This window comes from Porites lutea, chromosome 10, assembly GCF_958299795.1.
Source record: "Porites lutea chromosome 10, jaPorLute2.1, whole genome shotgun sequence".
NCBI lineage: Eukaryota > Metazoa > Cnidaria > Anthozoa > Scleractinia > Poritidae > Porites > Porites lutea.
In genome coordinates, this window is record NC_133210.1 from 30261745 (window position 1) to 30282360 (window position 20616).

The window sequence follows — 20616 nt, forward strand, 5'->3', positions numbered from 1 at the left end:
AAACAGATGTTACAGCCTACAAATGTGCAAAACGTGGCACGAATCGACTTGGGTACGAATTGACTTGGGTACAAGACGATTCTAATGCGCTGACAGAGTTTCAATACACATAAAGATTTAGGCGAAAAAGGAGTAGTTCGCTAGAGGAAAAAGTTTAAAATAAGCACTCTTTAATAAAGCGCTTTACGTAGAATACACCCCGCTTCTTGGCTGAAATTGTTTTTTATTCTTCTTAGCCGAGATTAAAAACTTAAGGGTGGTCTATACCATTTTTATTTTATCAACAACCAAGACACTTCCATGTAGATATAACAGCTATTTATTTTAGTGTACGTTCCTATATACATTATAATAATAATTCTTTAATGAATAAGCATTATATTACTTATCAAAATATTTTCCAGCCCTTCTGTTAAATTTACTTCTAATAGTCAAGGGAAACACATTTGCCACTTCAGAAACACAAAGGAATATAGGACGAGTCAATTTTCGCAGAGAGTGGGACTGTTACGAGTGACAGGAAAAAAAAAACATTTCGGCTTAAATTCCCTGCTCGTTTCTAAAGTGGCGAATTCGTTTTTTATGTTTTATTTTCATTTCACGTGCCTTGAACTTTGTAAGATAAGTATTTGGTAGCCTTGCCTGCAAGCAAGCTGTCTGTGCCTCGCAGGTTATTGTTAGCCTTGCACCTATATAGCCTTTGGATAGAGGTTACGTTAGATTCACAAAACGCCGCTAAGAATTTAAACATGAATAAGGAAATCAACTAGTTACTTGAAACTGGAGAAATTAGGTTGGCGTAGACTACAAGGTAGAAAGAACAACAGAACTGCCACTAATATGCATTTGTTTTTCACTCTTCAAATGGTCAACAAATATTGGGACAAAGTTGGCGAAGGTTCTAATAAATATGCAGAGGAACAAGTGCTTCAAAAGTCTCACTTCTTTCAAAATAAAATAAGACGACAATTCAGGAAAGAGAAAGTTTCTATTTTCCGTTGACATCAAATAAATAAGAAACTTTTGAGGATAACCTTAAATCAAGAGACAAGAGCTTCAAAAATTTTGCTTCCTTCAGAATAAGAAACGACAACAATTCAGAGAAGAGAAATTCTACATTTTCCTAAAATAAATAAGGAATTTTGGGGATATCCTTGAAATCAAGATTTTACACGTAAGATTTTTACTGTACGCTCCTTTCGATGTTCACATCGTCTTTTGTTAATGTATCACAATACTCCTCGTGCAACTGTTGACAAGCAAGTCAGCTTAAAGGTACATCCATCCTCCTGATTGGCTCATTTTGGTCACCTGCACCAAATCCGGGGCTTTGATTGGTTTAGAACTTCAGCAACGTCCATCAACGCAATGTTAACAGTGCATTCCGTTGAAAAGTTCGCTGTTAAAGAGGATTTGCTCAGTTATGTGACGATTCTTCCTGAAAAAGTAAACAAAAACAAACAAAGAACGACGGATTATAACCAAAAATATTGAACTGAGTTTTACAGTGAGTTGTAGATAGAATAACTTCCCTCAAGGGTCTACGTTTCACTTGCAATTGAATATGCTTGGAAAGATACTTGTATATTCGCTACCTGCAAATCGATTCAACACGACAGGGAACTTGGCCAACTACGTAGACAAAGGTTAAGGCAACATCTTGAAACTAGGTTGAATGAGTAAAACAACAACTCTGCACCTGAATCACTCTTTTTGGTAAATTTTATTGCCATCCGTTGCACGACTACGACGTGAAAACCCAGGGGCGTGGTTCTACATGTAGTTCTCCCTATAATTGCCTATACAGGGAGGCTCCGCCCGAAAGGGGTACTTTTTTCTGGCTCCAGGTATATGAAAGAATGGAAATTTCCGTAGTTTAAGTATACGGTAGGGAATTCTGAATTACCTATAGCATTAATTTTGGCCATCAATCTCTCTTTATGTTCTCGACGCAGACTTGGTACAAGTCCTCCACCTCATAGTACTGAGCAGCGGAAAGTAGTACGGGAAGGAGACTTGACTCTGGGTCACATGTTCCACAGTGCAGAAACTCCAGTAGCGTCTCAAATACATCGCTTTCAAATTGATTCACAATAATAACCTGGCAGGAAGGAAACTTCTTATGAGTTATTCTCAGTCTTCATTTCAAAGAACGAGTGGAGAAAAAAGCAATTGGCAGCCAAAGGGTTAAAAGCCTGGAAACGAGGCTAGAGAGCTTTTGGCTCTCTTGGTGGTTGGTCAAAAAAGTGGCGCGGGATTTTATAGCCAATCATTAACTAGCAGTCATACAAAACCAACGTGTATTCAAAAACGACAAAACCCGGAAAGCTTCCTTTAATTTTTTTTCACCAGAAAAGTTATCAAGTTTATTTTAGTTAAGGTGTTAAGCCATCTCACAATTTGATAACTTGTTTCCGCCACTACGACTTTCTCAGACCTTCTCGCTAAAACCTGAGAAGAATGACGACGGCTATCACGTTTTCCCGCCAAAATGACGCTGGTTCACGCGTGCACACTACTTAGTGTAATAGTTACATTTTGTTCTTCTAGTCATCCTGGTCTTAGAAGACCCCGTTACGTCCCGTTTATACGGGTACGGACAAATTCTTGACGGGACAAAAACTTGCACGGATCCGGAACCGTGCAATTTCTTGAACGACAAGCAGTACTGCAATCTGCAACAGAATTAGCACGGTTCTGTGTAAACCGGTTGCACAGGTAATGCATCAATCAAATCCAACTGAGTCTAAAGGTGTCTAAAACTGAAAGCCTGACACAGGCTATGATCATGGTACCTCTTGTGGTAGCAGCTGCGATGATGTTCTTGAATTCTCATCGATTGTCTTGTTCTCAAGATCAGTGATGGATTCTAGGGTGACGCTTCTTCTGTAATGATCTTCGACCTCGTTCATTGATTTGCTACGACGCAATTTCTCCAGGTTAACCTTCCCGCTGCGAAGGCCTGTTTGCACAACTTGGTTATGACGCCAAGAAACGGTACGTTTTAATATGGTGGGTGCCAACGATAGGCTGGTCTTGGACGCTGGTAAGACTGCGCTGGTGGAGTCACGCTCTTGGGAAAACATCTCGTGAAAAACTCTGTTAAAGATAAAATTGACATGGATTAGCTTAAGTTGGACAGGGTGTGATTTCTCGTGTCTCTGCAACTTAGCTCTTAACCGGGTGGAAAACTACCTTGGGCGACTGTTGGCTATTGGCTAGTTCCAGCCCATCCTACAATAATCCCCTGGGTGCTACCGGATGCAAGGTTTTTTCAGACATCTGGTAGCCCCATCTGAAGTAGCTGTAAATCTCACACTCACAGCGAAGGTCGGCTACTGCAAAAAGAGGGAAGTACACGCCTGGATGACACGAATTATTCCCTCGAATTTTCTTTGTCAGTAAAACTCCCCTCTTACATAGTTAATTGAGTGGAATGGTTATGAAACCCGTCAGACTCCTTTGTTATATGTTTTTGTGGACCTGAAAGTGCACAACGTTCAAAAGAATTCCTATCATTTTGATTGTATTGACCAATAAAAACGTTGCATCAATTTATTCCGTAACAATTTGCCAACAGAAAACAAAGGATTGTGCACTTTCAGGGTGCTTCCAACATTAACTGCAGCACTGTTGTTTTTATCATTGATGTTTGCCGCTTTTCATAACCAGTCTCCTCTAATAACTATGCCTCTTAGGCCTGCAACAATCTGTTGTTGGAGACCTTAGTATAATCCCTCCCAGAACTCTTGTGGGCAAAGCTTTGTCCTTGTTCACAAGAGATATGGGTACGATGTTAACCTTAGCTGTAAATCTGTTATATCACAGGGGTGGACATAAAAAGAGCCCATTATAATGTTGAAGACAATGTGGTTGAGTGTAAATAAATTAGGAGATAATGCTTCACTCACTTGCTTTTTCCTGACATCAAAGACTTCACCCCAATAAAGCACTTCTTGTCTGTATCACAAAAAAGTAAATACATGTATATCAGCACACTTTACCTCACAGCATTGCTATCTTAACCAAAGAAAATTGTAAGATGGATGTTGTAAAAGGTAAGCTGTCTACAACAAGGTAGGATAAACTGAGGTAATAATAAAATTTGAAAGAATAAAAACCAAAAACAATAAAAGATCAGGAAAGGCGTGAATAAATAGTTTAAATAACTTACCAACAAGGAATGCAACTGTGTCAGCCCTATTGTGGCTCACTCTGCTGTCTGTGCTAAAATCCCTGGATACCTGGCCTACTGTCATGTGGAGTTCCTGAAATGTGCTTATCGAAGAGCTTGCGGAAACATTCCTTCCGTCTGTAACATTCATCTCCACAGACTTCAGAAGTCCCCCCATAATCAGCGACCTGGTGCGAGCCTGCAGTAGATCATATTTTACAGCCGTCACTCTTGGTAAGGCAACCGATAATGTTAATACAGTGTGTTTTGAGGTAAGGACACACCCATGTGGCAGATACTTACCCAGTTTTTGTAGATTTGAAAGACAAAACATAGCCTGCCATGCAGGCGCTGGTTTTATTTTGTTAATTTTTATAGAACACGTGAGAAAAAAAAGAGGAAGAACTCCTCCCCTTTTCTCCCCTTGTGCCTGCACGTACAGCCTGGAAGCTAACCAGCACTGCTACACAAGCTAAAAAGCTTTTGAGTAAGGGTAAGAAGTATCAAGAAGCTCAACCCATATGTTGTCGCCCAGGATTCAAACCGAGGCCACATTGGTTAGAGGTGACTGATCTCACATTTACATCACACGGCAAATGCGAATTTGTACCATGTGACCAAGTTTACTTGTTGTTTACTGTTCATTATTTCTACACATAAATTAGTAGTTTCACGCAACTTTTTATAACCTAAGAATTGTTACGAGCTGTTTCTATCTGCTCATTTTCTATTTTGAGAAATTCTCCACTTGAAAACTGCCGTTTACCATCTGCCGTATACATGAACCTTAAACTCTCTATTGTTTTATTCTCAGCTCCCACATGCATGGAATGCTTAGTTTGCTTTTACTCAGCATTTCACTGACTGTAGAGATTATCACCTTTACTTACTATGCACTCACTAAAGTAGTCCAATACTACATACTTCACCTTTCACTACACACACAAAAGCATTTGAGGAAACACTCACATGCAATTTGGCAAAGCCGGTTGCCCTGTGACAAGCCTGTTCACCTTGAATCAGCTTCTTAAGAATCCACTCTCTGAATTCTTTGCCCTGAAACCAAGCACAGAAAAAGCAGTGTTGCACAATCAGACCAATCTTGATGTCCCTTTTAGCCTCTACATAAACTCTCTGATAAATGTTGACATTCAAATAAATACTTCTGAGTAGTACTTTAGACATGACTCAGTTTTGCTAGTTTTTGTTATCCTTTACAGGTGGTTCTTAGTTTGCACTGTTTGTAGTTTCAGTGATTCACCAATTTTGAACCTCAACCCGATATTCCCATAGCCAACAAGATTACAAGATCGTTTTGATGAACTTTTGCAGCACTGCTGTGTTCAGTATCTTCAATGTTTTTCTCTTCCCTGGTATGATATTAGGGACCTTAAGATGCAACAAAGGCGACAGCAATGGGAATGTCAAAAAAACAATAGGTTAAGATTAGCAAAACAACAACTTTACATGTGCATCACGACCTGAAAATGTCCAATTTCACGTTTTATGGAGGACGTAAACAAGCCGCGACAAAATCTTCTTTCTCTTTCTGAACTTAGATATGGTTTTTAGGAATTCAACTCCAAGATTTGACAAACTAAATTAGTTGGAACTGTCGTGATAAAGATTGAATGAACACAAATTCACTATTTAGGCGATGTTTTCGCTGCCGTCGCCTTCCTCGGAACTTAAGGTCCCTATTAATTTGACCACAGCTAAGGGAAAGGGAGCACGATCTCCCCTAATACGCACAAGTGTTTAAACTTTTCTGATGCTGACTGTATGTGATGTGGAGATTGGATTGCCAATTTTACAATAATATGCAAGTTCTAACTTTGTTATATGAAAGTAGATCATCGCAGTTATAGACACAACTTTTGCAGTTGCGAAAAGAAAGCCCGAAAAAAATTCAGGCTCATACAATGATCTACTTTCATATAATTCTTCATCCCGCAGTTCACATATATGATTTTCATATATTCATTACTTCTAACTTTGTCTTGACTTTCAGTGACGTCATCAAACACTTACCTTTTCAAACACATGCCTTTCACTTAGAGCTGGACCATAAAACATCACACTATCTCTTGAAACCACTGAGGCCTGTCAAAATAGCCAGGTGAAAATTTTTGCAAATTTAGAAGACTGGATAAAATTAGCCAGATGGACAAGGCAAGAGATGGAAGGAAGGGTTGGCTGGAGTCTTGAAGGAGGTTGGAACAAAAAAATCTCCAATTTCCCATTTTCCAGAGACCAAGTTTAAATGAACTACTTGTAATTTGTGCTCACAACAGTGTCCTCCTTATCAGGTGGTAACTGGTAAAATTTGATTCTGATTCTGATTCCCACAAGGAAATGAATGAATACACTGCATATGGAAAAGTACTAAAGTATACACAGCTTTTCTCTTCACAAGCCACACATCTCGGAAAGAGAAAATTGAAGACAGTAAAATTATTGGAATCAAACATTTCAAATTGTTGTCTACAGATAACAACGGCTAATTTGTGTAAAATAGGTCTTAAAATGAGGGAATGATGTTTTAGGGAACTTAGCTCCTAAATGTCCAAGCGAGGGCAGGCTGTGTCCCTCACTCTACTACCCCCTTCCCTCCCCCTCCAAGGAAAGTGTGCCTCTGGCATATATTTTTTGCCTTACTAGCCATGAATGGTCCCTTACCTGCTGAGCTAAAATTTAAGGAGAACACTGTCACAACCTTACTATTTCTGCCACACAATAATTCTGCAAGGAACAGTAACATTTTGTAGAATTCCAGAGAATACTAAACAACTTACTGTATAAAGATTGGGATTGCTTTCCACATCAACTTGCACAATAATAAAGCTGTGAAGAAAGCTAGATTTTATGCAGTCAGGCACAAACTTGGTGTTTGTTGCTTCCATGAAGATGATGCAGACAATGTCATTACCAATGTGCCTCTTTCTTTGAAGCTGAAATGAGAATATATTTTTGACACGATTTAAAATACATGGCTGGCATAAAACATGTTCCAATAGAAGTGGGCCTTCCTCTCTATAATCAAGGTTGTGTATTCAATGCGACAATACTCACCTTTTGAGAATCACATTCCTCAAATGGAAGAAGCGTTGATACATGGAACATGATTTCATTGTTTGCAAACTTAGTGTAAACAGAGTGAGTTCCTGTTAAGTCGTTGTTGCTATCCAGTCCTGCACGATATTTATCAAAGCCTCGCAGCCTGACCCTTTGTCCCAGGAGATCAAGAAAATCGTCAAAAGCTCTACTGTGTTTTTCATTTCCAAACAGTTCTTCCTCGGTTTGCTGATTTTCCTTCATGTAAATCACACCAAATTTATAAGCTTGCTTGATAAATGCCTGCAAGAAATTGTTTGACGGCTGGTTTTAATTGTGCAAAGAAACCCAGGGGGGGGGGGGGGGGGTTACTCCCTTACAAGAGGCTAATAGGGATGTGCCCGTGGATGGGGTCACATTTTCACGACTGGAGTGACTATAATGAGGTCGCATTTTCGATAGATTTACTAGAATGGGGTCACACATTTTTGGGTTTTTGGGATGAGTAGGAATTCAAAATGGGAAGATTCTCGGTTAAAAAAACAGAAAGTTGTTGTTTATTAAATTTAACAATAAGCTCGCATTGATCGCATTACATTCCGCTGCTTGAAACCACATTGATAAGGTAGATGCATAAATAGAAACTGACTAAGTTGGGATTGTAGAAATTACATTTTCCAAAAAGTGACTAAGATGGGGTCTATAATTGGCCAAAACATAGACTATAATGGGGTAGGGGCTCTGAGAGGCCAGCGGCACATACCAAGCAAACATAAACCCATGTACCCCCCCCCCTCTCCCCCCGGGCGAAGAAAGTCCTGTCCAATTAGCCTGAGGACTAGTGGATTTTGCAATTGGGCTAGTAAATTCTATTCTTAACTTGGCAGACAGGCAAGTGAGGATTTTTGGGTAATTGAAATAAAAAATTACAGAAGAACTGTATCCACTCCTGCTCATCAAAACTTTTTTCGGGCTACGTGAAAAAGACTCTTGGGCTTGTATGTGCTAGCTACAGCTTGCCCAAATGGCAAGCTATAAAACTGGCTTTCTTTGCATCCTGGTTTATAATCATATTTAAGGCTAGGGCCATCTTGGATGAAGATGCTATAGATCAACTAAGGTTTCTGGGAAACTACCCACCTAACCCCTCCCCTAACATGCAAATGTTAACTTTGAGTTAGGGGAGGGGTGGGTGGGTAGTTTCCCAGAGAGGCCCATACGGTTCTCCCACTCATTTTTTTGTGGCCCAGCAGTCAGGGCAATGGACTTGTAATCCAGAGGCGATGAGTTCATGTCCTGCTGTGACCGCTAACTGGATTTGTTCTTGGTAGTCCCAAGTTCAAATCCTTGGCCATGCCTGTAACATAGCCAATTTGTTTGTTTACTACCAGGTGGGATTCTTAACTTTGTTATGTTCCGTTTAAACTGATTTGTTTCATTATCCCTGAAAAGCCCTTTAAGGAGAGAGGATAATTAAGTATTTATTTTTATTATTATTATTAGCTCTATTTTATTGAGTACTAATATTATTTTATTAGCAAATGAAAACTTACATTGTCCATTTTAAGAATATCTGCTGGTGCTGAAGGAACCGTTATCAACTTCATGGGCGAACTGATACCAACTTGCTGGCTTAAGAACTGAACCACTTCTTCTCGGCTCAACACAACACCATGGTGATTTGATAGTGAGAGAAGTCCAAAGACAAGGTAGTATGGCGAACGTACCATGATCCTGGAAAAAAATATTAAACAACAACGACAAAATAAAAATGATAATATATTGGCTTTTAATATCTGTGCATGTGTGATTGGAAGAGCTGAATGATTTAAGCTTTTATACTCACACCAGGTCATAGGCTTACCCCAGAGATTTTATTCATGAATTCCCTATGTGAAAATTAAATCCATTAGTCATTGCCAATATTAGATTCTTTACCTGTTTCTTTTTTTTTTTTTCAAAAAAAAAAAAAACCAAAGCTATTTTTTCCCATTGCCAAATTTTAGGCCGTAAAATTCCTAAATCCCCCTGAAAACATTGTGATACTTTATAATTATCTTTATTAGCCTCCCTCACAGATATTCTTAGGGATTTGTCGAGCGTTCCTTCCTGACAAAGCCCTGAGAACATCTGTGCTAAAGCAGCTATATCTGATTATTATCATATTAATTTTTCTCATTTCTTTTTCAAACAATATAACTTTTCATGAGTAGGTGGTCTCTTAAAATAATGAAGTAGGTTCTCTAATCAGATTAATCCTCTCATTGTCCTCAGATATACAGTAGTTCTTGTAACCTTTAAACATGTGGATGTTAATCTTAGAATGTCAGGCAATTTAAATGAAAGCAAGTGAGCAGTACTTTCTAGAGGTACTGTGTATCATGAGGAACAAGGTGACTCACTGGATAAAAATAATTCTAATGTGTGACCAGTTAAATGAAAGCTCCTGAGCGATTCTTTCCTGTGGTACTGTTTATTCTGCTGTATGATGTGATTTGAACTTTTTTAAGTCTATGGATGAAAAAACAGCAGGGTGACAATTTAATCAAATGGAGCCTCTTTGGAACTCTGTATATTTTTTGGCATAATTTTGGCCAATTAAACTAAATGTGAAATTTGTCTTTCTTGAACATTCTTGGGAGTGAAAAGATCTTATGGAAAAAAATAAACAATGGCTAATTTACTCCTAGATTGGCCTCCTACACAATCAGTTCTTTCAAGCCTATTGAATTTGTCAAGAGCCCTTATTAATTTCACGGTGAGGCACTGAAGGAGCCAAAAAAAACTCCCGCCTTTTGGAAACTGAATTTCCTGTGAAACTAAATTTAATTTCTTCAGGTAGAAAAAAAGTAATTGACATGGTGAGTTTCATGTTTTGTTTTATTCAAATATAGACGACGAAATGAGATTTTGATAATTAAAAAGAGATCAGAGGGACTGTAATATAAATGTAAATTCCAGACACAAAGAACTTGAATATTTTAATAGACATCGTGTCATTGTTTTTAGCACCCCGGGTATAATTGTAACAAATTTAAAATTTTAAATACCTGAAAGAGCCTTTTGACTGAGGATTAGATTCAGGTTTCAAAGTAAAGAGGATTGCGCCAATATGCTCTTCCTTTACACAGTAATTCCAATGTTTTACTCCATAAAAATAGTCTCGATAAAATCCCTCCGGAGAAACTGAACTCGCATGACCAATAAGTCTTGAAGAACCAAGATCGCAAAAGCTTTTAAAGCGATGCTTGTAATTCTTTATAAATGAATCTCTGTTAGGACAGTCCTTTATGGGGCATTCCACCTCGTATCCCGCTACGCGCTGTACGAATTTCGGCTGACTACAACTGCAGTTGAAGCGAGAAATCCCCTCGTTGCTTTCAAGGCCGCTCTCCGGACCTTCGTCATCTTTCTCCCACGTTGTTTTCAAAGCAAGACTTCTCTCTTTAAAGTTGTTCAGTGCGTGAATTAGTCTCTCATCGTCAGAATTCTGACAGTAGTAGTGTCTTGAGCAGAATAATCTTTTATCACTAGAAACGTTGTACGTTTGTAAATTTTCTCCATCGCTAAGCGTCGAGCCGCATACCGAGCAAGTAAAACACTTGTGATGACACAGCCACGGTTCAGAGACAAAGCCATTTGCATTTGAAGGAGGATTAACGCTTTGAGCCGACCATAAGCTCACCACATTTTCGAAAGTCTCCAATTTGGATTTACACACAAAACAAGTCACACTTCCCGCCATGATATGAACGTTTAAATTCACAGCGACATTATTCAAATCGGCCGTGAGGTCCGATCGGGGTTATTAATGAATCCTTAATGAGAAGCGAATAACAGGAAACATTTGCACGCTGAAAACACGAGGGAAAATCCTTTTCAGGTGCTCAGTCAATTAACTTTTCCTTTCGAACTAATTAAGCTCTATGCGGTTTTCAGGTCAGTAGCAAACCTGTTCGTGCAAACGTGGTCCTCGAATTCATGATGAGTTAATTGCGTGTCCTGAGGCTAGCAACGCTGCTCATAAAATAATTATGTGAAAGTATTGTTTGGGTTTTAGCTGACTGGGTCGTTGCTTGCGCTCCACTTGAAGAGCGATGACAGGCCATCACAAAGCAATGTCAGCTTCCATTGTTTTTGTAAATGACCATGGACAAACTTGGTCTCGTGCCAATGTTGTCCCCTAAATGAAAGCCAAGAACCCAACACCCATCCAACTGTGTCCAACCGTCGTTTGTCTTCTGTCGCCAAAAATGCAAACATCGAGGCAGGTGTTAGAATTTTAAAGAAAAGATGTTGTTCAAAGACAGCCGCCATGATAATAAATCGAGAAAGTCCCGGTGACAAGTTTCAATAATTATCGCCGGTTCGCAGGTTTGATGGGAGATGTAGAGCTACTTTTCAAGATGGCGGAATCAACAGACGAAGTGAAGGGACAGTTTCTATTTTGTCCTGTCTGCCGTTTAAATCACGATCAAGGAAGGAAACACATATATACGAGGAAGCATAAGACATCACTTGGCAAGATCCTTTTGAAATTTGGAAAGAAGGTGGGTAGTTTACAGCGTTTACAGAGAAAAGATTTTTGTATCCACAATAGCGAGGAGAAACAACAACAAACAACATTTTTAAGATATAACGAAACTTATTTACGCCGACAGATCAAAATATCCTGCTTATCCTGGAGTTTGTACATTTCTTCTTTCTTCCATTTGAAACAATAGAATCGCCATTTGAGAGCTTGAGATACAGAAATATGCATTTCTATCAGCGGGGGGTCGACACCAGGGAATCCCCGGACATTTGCACAACGACGTTTACATTTTTCTTTGTCGATCCTACGTGCATTCCAAATCCTGGGGGTCTTTCCCTAGAGATCCTACCACAAAAGGGCAAAGGCGATCCAATCCCCTGTCCCTGACTAAAAATTTGCAGCAAATGTCAGCTATTCTTGTGCCATGCCCGCGTATCTCCATGGATGATAGGTCCATCCTCAGCTGGAAAATTACCTTTAAACCAATTGAGCATGACTTATAATTACTGTAAATAAAATACAATTGCCCCATATCAGGTTGATGAAGCAAGGAAGTTTTTAAAGAAACCCTCTGTTGAAGATGGTGAACTTGAGCCTGGATCAAGATTCTGGTGTCATTTTTGTGGCGAGAACGTAGATAAACATGTGACAGATCGACAAGTATCAATTAAGTATGGTGGAGTTTTTGAGCATTTTGCGAGGTAAAAAAAGATATCTAAATCTTTGATAGCACTTGGGTTTTTAAATTAAAATGAAGGGTTGTCAGAGAAAATTGAACACTTTACTGTTATAACTTACAAATTTTCCTTTTTTAATTACCTTGTGTTTACTCATAAAAAAGGGAAGAATTTAAAATAAGATTGAAAGACACTTTGTTTCTTTTTTTCTTTATTAATTAATTAACAGTTAATGAATGAGGCGGAGTATCTTATGAAGAATTATGGAGATCAAGGAGGGTGTTATCCGTCGAGGCCGTAGGCCGAGGCGGATAACACCCTCCGAGATCTCCATAATTCTTCATATGATACGAAAGCCGAATTCAATAACTGTTTTATTATTCATTCAAAATAATTCCTAGTTTAAAAACATAGCTAAAACATGCTTACCTCTATCGATCCATCGATGTTCTGTTCATCTTCGATAGTGTACGTTTAGGTTTGTCCAGCTCCGCAAATATTCTCCAAATAGCAGATGTCGTCCTTTAAGTTGTCTTCATGCTGTTCTTGCCATGTTTTTAGCTATTTTTTCGCCTAGTTCTTACTCTTGAATCGAGTGAAATGTCCGCCATTTTTTCAAGTTTAGAACTAAAACAACTCAACCTCGTCCCCAGGTCTTCTCGGTTAACGGTGCCTTAACCTGCGAAAACGCTGCACTTTTGACGTCATTTCCTCGTTAAAGTCAAATTTCTTCCAAATTTGGTCATCAGTGACTGGTTATGGTGAATTAAACGTGTGCTTTTAGCCAATCAGAATAGGGGAAATATTTTGAATGAATAATAACAGATATTGTGGTATTGTGTCTTATGATAATGCATCAGTCAATTCCAGCTTATTCATTGTAAAAGTAAACCTGGTGAAATTTTTATTTTTTAAGTGAGGGCCACAGAAAAAATGTCCACAAGTACTGGTGGGAAAATGGAGCTGATAAAAACCTTAAAGACAAGTTCCTTGTTGACAGGGATACATTTAACAGGTTTGTGGTCTGTTTTGAGGAGCATGGTGTCCATACTCACTCATACGCCCGTGCTTACAGCTGAAATCTGGAAAATATAACATAAAATATATTGGTTATTAATCTTTCGCCTTTTACTGTATTGGTGTATTTGGCCATCTGAAGGGTATTCATGTTGCCCTTTGCTCATAACCTCCTTGATGGCATCACTGTTTTGTCTTTTTTTCCATAAACATTGCACCTTACTGATAACACTAAAGGTGTACATTAATTAACTATTGCATTTTCTTTCGTATTTATTTACTGAAAACATCTTGTGAAAAATGCAGGACATAGCATTTCTGAGCCCCTAAATTTGAAAAATTTTCTGGGGGAGCATGCCTCGAGACCCCCTTAGTTTACAGTACCTTCCCAGGTCTAACCTCTCTCTCTCTGTTCATACTCCTTAAAAAAACTCACGCTATGCCCCTGTTTTCTAAGAACAAATTTTGTTCTTATTGTGATCAAGGTCTCATTGAATTTGTACAAAAATTTGTTTCAGCTACAAAGATGGTGTTGACAAGAAACTACAGGATTTTGAAGCTGAGATGGAACAGAAAAGACAAAAGGTAGAAAACCTCTTCCTTAAACGTATATGGCTAGTTTGTCAGAAAGAAGAAGAGAAAGTGGTTTTGTTTACTTCTCTTCATGTACATGTACTCATAAAAAATAAAGAGAGAATGACGCACAAAATCATTAGCCAGTGCTGTTAGGTTTTTCCGTTTTAACAGTTTATCTTAATATTATTGTTAATAGGCAGTTTCCCAGATTAAACAGAAAGAAGTTACCCAAGCCTTTATAAGCCAGCAGGTCTGTCTTGTTCAAGCACTTCAAGCAGGGTAACAGTATCCTGAAATAGATATTTGAGATATTAATAAATGCATGTATTTAACTGAGAGACTTTAAGAGTCAAAAAGAAGTTTATTATTAGAAATCAGCTTGCAAAGTCTTTGCATACCATTCATATCATCCAAATTCTAATGTCACTTGTTGGTCACTGGTTACCATAGCAATAGGATGGCTTCTGATTTCACCCTTACCTTTAAAACTGCTGTTTGCACTAAAACAATTAAAGCAAGAAAGTCAGGAGCTCCATTCTAGCACAGGGCACAGAGGAGTGTTTTGTGATGGCAAACAAAGTGAAAATTTTACTGCCAAACGAACAAGTTGCCTCTGTTTACTGTAGAATCTATTATGAATTTGACCTTCCAAATAGTCATACAATCGTGATAATATTTTACCAGGTTAGTAACATGCTCACATGACTGTTTGAAAGGTCAAGTTCATAATAGATTCTACAGTAAACAGAAATGACTTGTTCATTCTGCAGTAAATTTTTTTTCTTCATTTTCTGGCACAAATAACTCCCCTACGCCCTTTGATTCTAGGTCTCAGCATCTGTTGTTACCCAGAAAAAGTTTGCTATACAATTGCTCTCTTTTCACCCAGGGGATTTACATAAATCATTGACCACAAAGTTGTTACATAAACTTGTTATTACTAGTAGCTAACTATTCAGGTACATTATAGCTATGTATTAGTGTGAGGTGAAGAGACCATGGTTCCATTTTTTAATGTTAAAACACAAAAGAAGAAAAAAAGGAATGATGCCAATATCTAGTCCCTGTGACCAAAAATCTTAAGGGTATCCCAAAATAATTTATTTATTAATGTAGTTAGACAGTTTTGGTTTTTGTTATTACATCCTGAACATTTGATACCGCAGCCACCCCAGATACAAGTAACACCAGAAATTGTTTACAAGACAGTACAGAATGAACAAGGAGTTCTGCAAAATCCAACAGGATGGTTTGTATTGTCAAGCAAGGGAGGATATCTAGGGAGTTTTTTAATCATGTTTTCATTTTTTTATGTTGGGGCTAGAACTGTCTCACTCCAGTGTTTCTGAGTCACCCTTACCCTCATCCTCTCTTCTCCCTCTCCATAAAAACACACACACACAGACACTGCAAAGAAGCTTACTGACCTCTTAATGTGAGTGAACGGAATCTGAAAACCATAATGAGTATTGCTTTGAGCTACTTTAAAAAAAAATCCCAAAATTTCACAAAAATCTCCTATCAGTATGTCATGTGCAAGTACAGCAAAAGAGGTTTCATTCAAATGAACTGATCAATGAGTTTGTCTACAGGTGAACGGAAACTAGAACTGTTCATTGCTTATTGTTATAACATTTTTGTTGTCTGATCGTGAGAGTCTCATTACATGTGCCTCATTCTAAGTCAAGAGAGGAAATGCATGAGGGTTGCTAAAACTCAAGCATGATTTTCAGAGGGTTGGGGGCACTCCCTCAAAATTCCTGCGAGGAGAAAGTCTGAGTGACTATCCTTGGACCATGCAAGAATCAGATTACAAAAATATGGCCTGATCTCAGGTTGCCCTTCCTCGATACATCCACATACAGCTCCATTTATCAGGGAATTTGACCCAACAGCATGAGTCCTGTTTTTGTCTTGATGCAGTCTCAGTACTTGAGGAGTCTTTCTTTTGTGTTGACAGGCATGAAGGACAGAGAGTATGGGGTGGAGGAATTGTAAAATACAGGTAATTTTTTGTGGGGATATAGAGGGGATAGTATATAGTAGGGATATAGTAGATATAGGTTACTGCTCTGATTAGAGAAGTGTGCTGCACTGATGAATTTTAACAAAACATTGAAGGGAAACTACTTGTTGACATTGCATCATCATTTTAAGGCCTCACTTCTCCAAGCTTGGAAGCAAGCTTCTGACTTCAGTGGGTACGCTGCGATAGTTGGTTTGCAATGGGTGGATTGTGGTGGGTGGGTTGCGGTGGGTGCTTTGCTATCGGTGGAATATGGCGGTTGGGTTATGGTGGGTGGGTTGTGATGGGTGGGCTGCAGTCAGTGTGTCGCACTGGATGGGTGCTGGTGACTTAACTCTCGTCATAAGCTTGCCAGAGGGCCACACTTCTTCTGGGCCAGGGCTTTGCTCTGGAACTAAAGTGTTCCGAGGCAAGCAGCTTGCAACTCTAAGAAGAGTACAGGCAGCTCGTCAAAATGACAGCACTGTGAGATCCAGGTCTACAAGCCAAAGTCTAAGGTCAAAAAACAACATAACATCTTATTAAACACAGTCCATCTTAGCAGGCAGACTATCATCTGATTTCTCCCCAAGACAAATTTTAGCAGTTGCCAACAAATTAACTGTGACAGAGTACATTCTAGGCAGTTTATACCTTTCAGTCCATTTTTATCATAACCTTTTCATTTCTATGGAAAACGGCACAATAATATTTACTTAGAGTTTTTGTATCTGTTTGCTCCCAATGCTTGGTTTAGCAAAAAAACTTTAACAGGTCCTTGGTTTGTGGACAGTTTCTTTACTGCTACTAAGAAGAGAAAGGGAAATCCATGGGTAGTCAACCAATCTTTGTTTAATGAAATGATATAATCTAATATTTCTGCTTTAGATCGGGGTCTAATCAGTGGTTTCCTTGGTTAATGGATTCAGTCGACAGTGCCACTATGTTTGGTAAGTGCTATTTATTTGGTGTGAATAGGGATTTAGGTAAGAACTGAAAGCAGGTGCATGCTATAGCAGGGTTGCAACTATTGAAAACAGTTTTTCTGTCACATTGTCCAACTAAGATATATCCTGATAAATTTTAAAGAGCTCTTGAAACATAGCCAAAGAAAATTCAGTATTGTAGTTGACGGTTTTGATGGCTCCTGTTCTCTTTTTGTAAGAGTAAGATATAACCAATGTCTGACAAATCTTCAAACGCTTAGACATGACGTCCGAACAGATCAGGTACCAAAGACTATCACTTTGAGGCGGGAAATTTCGATAGCAATCAAATAACCTTTAGAAAGACAATTCCATTAGTGTATATTCTTTGCCCGACAACTTTTCTGATTTGTCCACAAAAATGTTAACCAGGTTGGACATGTGATTGTGACACATGCTTTTAGGATCTATTTATTTCAGTTCCAATGGTATCATCTTCAATTTTATCTGCTTTTTACAGGCTCTGTTGCCGCAGATAGCGCTAGCGCGCCAAAATTTCAAACTGCTGAAGCTTATGGTGAAAATCTAACTTGCATTGGTATTCCGGTTGGTATTCTTTGATAATTATGCTGTTTTCTTGGGTTGGTTAACCTAGTCATAGTTTTTTGGTTTTTGTAAAGAAAATTAATGAATCTTATTAAAATATGTTTTTTTCAGGAGCTAAAAAAAGGCGAAGGAAATGTCCACACAGGTTCGTCCTTAACAAGACTGATATTCTCAAATGATTAAAACTGTGCAAACAATAGTCGCATTAATACATTTTCAGCATATTTATTGTGTTCTTTTATGAACTGAGATTAAGAAGACTAAAAGCGATTGCACTCAAGTTTGTTTCCCGCGTAGTCGCCACGTGTAGTTTTTCCTTTTACCACAAAATTTCGTAGCCACTCAGCTCATTGGTTTGTATGGTCACTTCCTTTAAACTATTGTTCAAGTTTCCACCGTATAATACACGCTAAATTTATCTTGGGAACGCGAGGTTACACACGCAGTTACATTCTTACCTCGCCAGAGAAAGGCTTAATGTAACCGCAACTTATGTGTTGCCTTAAACAGAAACCGAGACGCGTTTCGGCGAAAGGTACAAAGGGCCTGTAAAGCGCGGGAAAGTAGAGTGAACAGGGCACTGGTGAATGCAAAGCTCGGGAAGAGGGGCAGGGAGGATGGAGATGCGCATAACATACGAAAAAAGTATTTGGGCGGTTTAGTTTTTTTTTCTGTGATGCAATAAAGATGAAGTTACTTTTTGATGGGTTTTTGCAGGTGCTACACCGCCCTGGCTTAGAGAAGATGATGATGATGAGGAAGGCGCCTCAGCTGATAACCATGTCATTGGTCCATCATTTGATGCCTTTAAAAAGCATGGTAAATTCACTCGTTATCTATGGTCACTTTGCTCCCTGGTGGAAAGTCAGGTCCTATGGCCAGTGTGTCATTTAATCCTTAGTTCGTCTCTTAAAAGCGAGAAAAGACTGAGCCGAGTTAACTTCGCAAAGACTTCTGGGACTGTTATTGGGGACAGGGTCAAACCGGCCAATAGCTGACCGGCGGGTCACCAGTAACAATCCCAGAAACAATTGCGGGACACATTTCGGCTCCAGTCCTCTTCGCGTTTCTAAAGTGGCGAATGGTGACTAACACGTAGTTTTCTCTCTATAATATGACTGTTCAGTCAAACATTAAGGTCTTGAGAGCTAAGAAAATGATCGTAACACCAAACATTGATTGATAAGCAGCTTCTCAGTAGTACCATGAGGAATTGGTGGAGAACAGTTTCTTGTATATAAGGGAATTTACGTTATTTAGGGTTAAACGTATAAAAGATCTATAGAATTTTCTGTAGTTGCGTTTTTCTTTCAGCTGAACGCATGAAAAAGATCAACCACAAAAATCCTCACCGAGTTGGCGCGAATTTTGACAGGAAAAAAGAAACAAGTGAAGATTGGTAAGTTCTTGTTGCAACTCAAATGTCTGACTATATCGCCCTTGAAAAAAGCACGCCGGCTACGAAAAAGGAATACGATTGATTCGTTTTGCGAGTAGTTTCTCAGACTTCTTGCTCCCAGGAAACAATATTTTAAGAATAAATTTGAAAAGCGCGATACAGGCTAGACCGGCATCAAGAGTGAAAAGTCGACTTAAGCCCTGGAACTAGGAGCCAAAAGTAGATTTTTTTGTCTCTCCCGGCCCTTGTTGGTGTCTTTTGTCTTTCGACTAGGGAAATAGAGACAGCTTTTTAAACATTGTCTTGTATTACATTAAATTTTTGTGCCTGAATTGGAAGTAAATATGACCGTAAAAACAGCTGCTGCATATTTTGGTGTTAAGCTTTTGTACAAATGTAAGTTCGGTATTCGGTGTGCACGGATCTTCGGACGTTCCGCGCATGTGCTTCCCGCGAATTCTACGCTTCTGACGCTTCTTTACAAGCGGCAACTCAAATTTTAAGAGGACAAAAGTGGCTGTTTTTCAGTCTATATAAAAATGACATTTGGAATTTTATTCAATTCAGAGGGTTTTTTTCTTTCTTTTTCACAGGCTTCCTTCTTTTGGCCGAGTTTGGAATCAAGGTCCTCGCTGGCAATCAAGGTACATATCATTCATTTCAGCTCATTCAGTCATCTACTGCAAACTGCGCAGCCTCTTGAGCAGCAACATCGTTCCCAGGGTTCTCTCCTACCCGCCCTCTCTCTAGGAGAGAACCCTCGGAACGACGTTGCCTGAGCGACTGCTCGGGCCGGCGTCACGCAGTGCTCCCAGCTTCGATCGCGTGACCTTGGCCCGAGTAGCTGTAAAGAAGACTAAAACATTCACAGCAAATGTGTTTTTGTTGCGTTTCCTTGAACGCTAGAGGTCCAGAAAACAAGATTGACGCCTAACCATGAACTTTTGTTTTCCTCCTTTAGACACGATTACAGACGCGAGAACAAAGTGAAGAAATCAAAGAAGTGATTGATTAGTTGAAATGTTTTATATTAAAATTGTTTTCTCTGAAATACGGTGTTGTGGTTATTCATTTCTAGAGTTCAGTATATCAGCAAACGAGAGAACACCCAGAATGTGAAATCTTGAGCGACTTGGGAACAATGGAAAAAAGGTCGAACAGGAATCCCTCCACTCCGCATTTGCCGTAAGCTAAAGTGATACTTGTATAACAGGCATGTGAAATGGTTGGAGCGGAAAAGGGATCAATTTTGGTGTGAATCAGGCTTAACTTGACTAAAACTTGACTTAGCTTCCGCAGTTCGGGCATGCGCAGTAAGCAAAATGTCGTTTTATCTCCTCTCCTCTTCTTTCGCTTACGGAAAGTTTAAATACCACAGCCGCCCATTTCCTTTTCAAAATTTTAAATATGGGCATAAGTGGGTTTCACGCCGCTCGCCTTGCTTGTTTAACTCTGCGCACGCGAAGCTGAATGATCGACGTTAACTGTCAAAATTGTCCAATCACAGGGTATACAAGCAGCTTGGTACCAGAAAGAGGCATTGAAAACAATGCTTACAGGCCCACTTCTCCGTCTTTCCCCAGTCCTCACGTGGTTTTCGCGCAACTTTTTTCGATCCGCTTTTTCCCTACCATCTTAGAGCTTTGAA

At 39.1% G+C, this 20616-nt stretch overlaps 2 protein-coding genes across 2 annotated transcripts; one reads left to right on the forward strand and one right to left on the reverse strand.

Annotated features, from left to right (window-relative positions):
* Window positions 1-143: 143 nt before the first annotated feature.
* Window positions 144-11256, reverse strand: LOC140949945 (signal-induced proliferation-associated 1-like protein 1). Its single transcript, XM_073399096.1, has 11 exons — window positions 10279-11256; window positions 8782-8962; window positions 7247-7531; window positions 6970-7125; window positions 6206-6277; window positions 5144-5230; window positions 4175-4373; window positions 3912-3960; window positions 2796-3099; window positions 1907-2101; window positions 144-1438 (listed from the first exon to the last, which is right to left on the reverse strand). The coding sequence occupies exons 1-10, from the start codon at window positions 10971-10973 to the stop codon at window positions 1928-1930; spliced, it is 2202 nt and encodes a 733-aa protein (XP_073255197.1). The 5' UTR covers window positions 10974-11256; the 3' UTR covers window positions 144-1438; window positions 1907-1927.
* A 264-nt stretch (window positions 11257-11520) lies between these two features.
* On the forward strand, window positions 11521-20019 carry LOC140949958 (centrosomal AT-AC splicing factor-like). The gene is made up of 14 exons (XM_073399111.1): window positions 11521-11778; window positions 12300-12463; window positions 13356-13454; window positions 13975-14041; window positions 14229-14282; window positions 15199-15281; window positions 15993-16037; window positions 16926-16987; window positions 17484-17569; window positions 17681-17714; window positions 18287-18388; window positions 18884-18968; window positions 19562-19612; window positions 19930-20019. Exons 1-14 carry the CDS (start codon window positions 11608-11610, stop codon window positions 19973-19975), a joined length of 1149 nt encoding a protein of 382 aa, XP_073255212.1. The 5' UTR covers window positions 11521-11607; the 3' UTR covers window positions 19976-20019.
* The last annotated feature ends 597 nt before the right edge of the window (window positions 20020-20616 follow it).